Source organism: Rhinopithecus roxellana, chromosome 8 (assembly GCF_007565055.1).
Source record: "Rhinopithecus roxellana isolate Shanxi Qingling chromosome 8, ASM756505v1, whole genome shotgun sequence".
NCBI lineage: Eukaryota > Metazoa > Chordata > Mammalia > Primates > Cercopithecidae > Rhinopithecus > Rhinopithecus roxellana.
The window spans coordinates 111,916,491-111,921,388 of NC_044556.1; the positions used below are offsets into that span (position 1 = coordinate 111,916,491).

Consider the following 4,898-nt stretch of genomic DNA (forward strand, 5'->3'; position numbering starts at 1 on the left):
TCACCCTCCCATAGATGGATGGACCATGCTGCCCATTGTGTCCACTGAAAAGGAAGACATTTGGGAAGGGTCAAGAGAAGCACAATGGCTCTATTTGGGATTTCAGAAGATAGCACTTTCTAGTCAAAAGAGCTTCTGCAGACATCAGGGTAGCTGATGCTGAGAGATGGGAACTCTTTCATGGAGCTTGTGGACACTCATTTGGAAAGCCGACATGCTATTATTAATGGATGCATGCAGGCAGAGATTATCTGGCTTTTCAAGACTACCCTACCCTAGGACAGTAGGATCCTACTCCATGCCCTCTTCACTTTCTTATTTCTCAGGGTGTAGATGAATGGTTTGAGCAGCGGAGTGACAACAGAGTAGAAGAAAGATATGAACTTGGCTTGAGTATTATTGGCAGAGTGCTGGACGTACATGTAGATTGCTGATCCAAAGTACATGATGACGACCACCAAGTGGGAACTGCAGGTGCTGAGAGCCTTGTGCCTTCCTTTGGCTGAAGATAACTTCAGTACAGCCCTCACAATGAAGGCATAAGAGATGAGCACAAGCAGGGGTGCCACCAGTGCAAAAGGGATAGCACCCATAGTCAGGGACAGGTCATTAGCAGTGGTGTCACCACAGGCCAGCTTGATCAGAACAGGCACCTCACAGAAGTGATCCAGGGTGTGGTGACCACAGCATTGAAGCTGGAAGGTGAGCATGGCTTGGATCAGGGAATTGGCCAGGTCACTGGAAGAGGCTGCAGCTGCCAGCTGCACACACACCCAGGGACGCATAATGAGTGTGTACCCGAGGTGCTGGCAGATAGTCACATGGCGATCAAAAGCCATCACTGCCAGCAGGGCACATTCAGTGCAACCTGTCCAGTGGAACAGGTAGGCCTGCGTGATGCAGCCCCAGGAAGCAATTGTCTTCCCTGGTCTCCAGAGGTTGGCCAGCAGCTGTGGTACAATGGTGAAGGTGACACAAAGGTCGAGCACACACAGATTGTCCAGGAAGAAGTACATGAGTCTGGAGTCTGGCTCCATGAGGGAGAGAAGGATGATGGAGCTGTTTCCCATCAAGGTGAGGATGAAGGAAACCAGAACCACTCCAAAGAGAGGAATCTCTAGCTATGGATGCTCCAAGAAGCCCAACAAGACAAATGTGCTGGAAAAATTCACATTTTCTCCTTGCATGGTATCTACCTTACATACAGCTGGAGGGAAAGAGACAAGATTTTGAGGATAAATGTGATTTTTATTTTTTTATTTTCTTTTCAACTTTGATTTAATGTTTGGGGGTACATGTGCAGGGTATTCAGGCAGTAAATGTGTGCCAAAAATCCAACTTTCATATTTCAACCACTCCATAGGAACCTCCCCAAGTCTTCAGCTCTGTTGGTGGGATAATCTGCATAATTGCTCTGGGAAGTTCTTAAAATATGAGGCAGATTCTGTATGGCACTTCCCTAACAGTTGACATTAAAGTAGGGATGAAGGTGTAGTATTCTAGACATGGCGAGAAACGCTACAGAGCCCAGCCAACTCAACTACATATTTGTTTATATAAAGATTTCTCTCTCTTTTTCTCTCTCCCTCTTCCATCTTCCTCTTCTCCACCATTGTCGTCCAGTTCATTCATAAAGCTCACTAAAAGAAAGACATGCAGTCCTTTGCATTTAGCATGTCTCCTTCAGAAAACCGGTTATAGGAAACACTGCTTAATGTTTCCTTTCAGTCAAGTTAGATGGAAGATATTTGGATTCTCAGATAGACAGATTAGAAATTGTGGGTGTTCTTACAGCTGCAAAACAGCACAAACTCTTTCTGCAGTGAAGAGGCCATCCAATGGTAGTTTATTTTAGGCAATCCTCTCTCCTTATCTTTTTCCTCCCAGTTTTAATTATGGTAAAACATACATAACATAAAAATGCACTGTCTCAACCATTTTGAAGTACACGGTTCAGTGGTATTAAGTACATACATATTGTTGGGCTACCATCACTGCCATTCATCTTCAGAATCTTCATCTTGTAAAACACAAACTATACATATTAACCAATAATTCTCTGTTCTCCCCTCCTCTGAGGCCCTGGCAATCACTACTTTACTTTCACCTATCCTCAGCTCACCACCACTTAATTGTGAAAACAGCTCATTTCCCCTGACTCATTTACTGTGCTTGGGGAAATCACCTTTGTTCCACCCTCCAAAGAATGAAATTATCTCCCAACTAGGCCAGACAGGCAGTTACTGCTGTGGTGTAGTTTTAAAATGCTGAGTACCACACTGATCAAATACATTTCTGTTATTAGTGTGCTCATACTTCTCATCTCATTTTATATTGCAAAATTTTACCAGGATGGGTCATGATGAGGAGTTGTCATATAATAACTCATAATAACTGCAACTGTCAGTTTTATGGGTGTTTATCAAACTAATGTTATTCAGAAAGACTCACACTTTTTTGTTTTTGTTTTTGTTTGAAATAGGATGAGTAAGATTGATTGTAAGAGAGAGAGAGAGAGATTCTGAGACAGATGGGCAGATTGTCTTTCCAGATTTCAAAATCAGAGTGATTGTCATTAGTTATAACTTGAACTAATCTTTTAATTACAGTTTTAGGCTCAGTACTCCTACACTAGCTTGAAACTTCAATATTTTAAAGAATGTGAAAACTAGCAAAAGCCACTACATAGTTCTTGTACTTCATTCTTCTAGCCATAGGTTTTATTTGGATATAACAAATTTGTATTTTTGCCCTTAAACTGTTAGGTCACACAGTTATGTGTGGATGCCAACCCCATTAAACAAATGTAGAATCCACTCAGTTTTTATATACCTGCAATATTAATTATAACAAGATTGATGAGACTATTACGAGGTTGTAAGCATTTTCAACTGTTTATGAAAAACATAATGTATAACTTTTAATGAGCAAGTTTTCTCAATGTTCTAACAAATACAGCTTCACATTGCTAACACCCAGAGTCTAGTTTTAGGAAATATATATGAAATCCTCTGTATTGTATCAAAAATATTTCTAATTTATCATGTAGAGATTACTACAAGATATGAAATTAGAATGAGAGCTAAATAATTCAATAGTTCGATGTAGCCATTCTGTAAATATACCTCTTTTCTTTCTAAACAAAAGGAAATCATTCACCAAATCCTCTTCGTACTCAAAGGCTTTTGTGTTGAGTTTTCTCAAGATTTGCCATTAAATATGATTCATCTTTGTGGATATGGTTCCAAATAGAATTTTAACTGAGCTGTATAATAATTTTATTCCATATAATTTCACTACCCTTTGGCTTTTAAATTATGTTAAAACAATATATACACACACATATATATGCTTAAATATATGTTTATATATTATTGTAACATAATTATATATTTAAACATATATATGTATATTTAAAAACTGGCTGATTAACTAGTAAATATAACCTTGCCTTTGGGAATTTCCCTACTTCTTAAACTTCTGTGGAGAATAAATGTATTGTGGACCTTAATTAGCACAATTTCCTGAAGAATTAACTTTTAAGTTCCATGCTTAGAAGCAAAGCTTGCATGAACAAAAAACATCTGTTGCCAGACATTTTATAACAAGGATCAGTGTCACTACTTGACAGCAGCACTGCTATTGTCACTGTTGTATTGTACTCCCCAAACTCCCGCTTTCCATCCAGAAGTCAGTCTGATACAACTAGCAGGTTTATTTTATCTACACACTCCATTATCATATGCTATGGACTGAATTGTGGCTCCCAAAATTCATATGCTGAAGCGCTAACCCCCAGTGTGACTGCATCTACAGATAGGATCTTTGGGAAGTAATTAACGTTAAATGAGATAATGAAGGTGGCACCCTAATTCAATAGGACTGTGGCCTTACTAGAAGAGGAAGTGCTCTCTCTCACTTGCTCGCACGCTCTGTGTTTCTGTCTCCCTTTCTCTCTCTTTCATATTCTTTCTCTCTCCCCACCATGTGAGGACACAGAGAAAAGGTGATCTTTCACAAGCCAGGAAGACAGTCCTTACCAGAAACCAAATCCTGACAGAAACTTCATCCTGGACTTTTCGGTCTCCAGAACTGTGAGAAAGTAAAGTTCTACTTTTTACACCGTGGTGGTAATTTGTTATGGCAGCCCAACCAGGCGAATGCATCACCTTCATTATATTGTCTCTCTCTACCTCATTCATTCTTCTATCCTTTTCATTTCATTAAAAAACAAATCATTATGTAACATAAAGTCTGGATACACAGCAAATGTTTTCATTTGTTCCACATTTTGAAGGACTTTTAATCTCAAACATGGGAAGAGTGCATATAAACTAGTTTCAGAAAACAAATAGCATGAATTTGGAAACATAATTTCCTGAAGGCTGAAAAAACTAAAACTATGAGTTAAGTTTTTAGAAAATGCTACAAAATTATATTTTTTTCTTTATGCAGAAATAAAAACACACAAGGAAAACGTAGAATAATTGCTAACTACAATCTTATTTAGAAAAGTGAGTTCTAGAAGAGCATTTCAGCACTATACTGTCAAGCAATTAGGAACAAGCACCTTGCATTGAACATGTGTTTAATTCTTTAGATTCACAGATATTACAGCACAATATCTTCAATTAACTTGTAAATGATTATAGTCACGGAAAATTCCTATCAGAAAAAGTATCGGCCCGGCGCAATGGCTCACGCCTGTAATCCCAGCACTTTGGGAGGCCGAGGCGGGGGAATCACCAGAGGTCAGGAGTTCGAGACCAGCCTGGCCAACATGGTGAAATCCCATCTCTACTAAAAATTAAAAAAAAAAGAAAAAAAAATTAGCTGGGCATGGTGGTGCGTGAAAGCAGAATCCTGGAATTAAACATTGACTAAGTTTGTGATAAACT

At 39.0% G+C, this 4,898-nt stretch overlaps 1 protein-coding gene across 1 annotated transcript; it reads right to left on the bottom strand.

The window, feature by feature from the left end:
* Positions 1-275: 275 nt before the first annotated feature.
* LOC104681155 (olfactory receptor 15-like) lies at positions 276-1,070 on the bottom strand. The gene has a single exon (XM_030934942.1). The coding sequence runs from the start codon at positions 1,068-1,070 to the stop codon at positions 276-278; it is 795 nt and encodes a 264-aa protein (XP_030790802.1).
* Between the last annotated feature and the right edge of the window lie 3,828 nt (positions 1,071-4,898).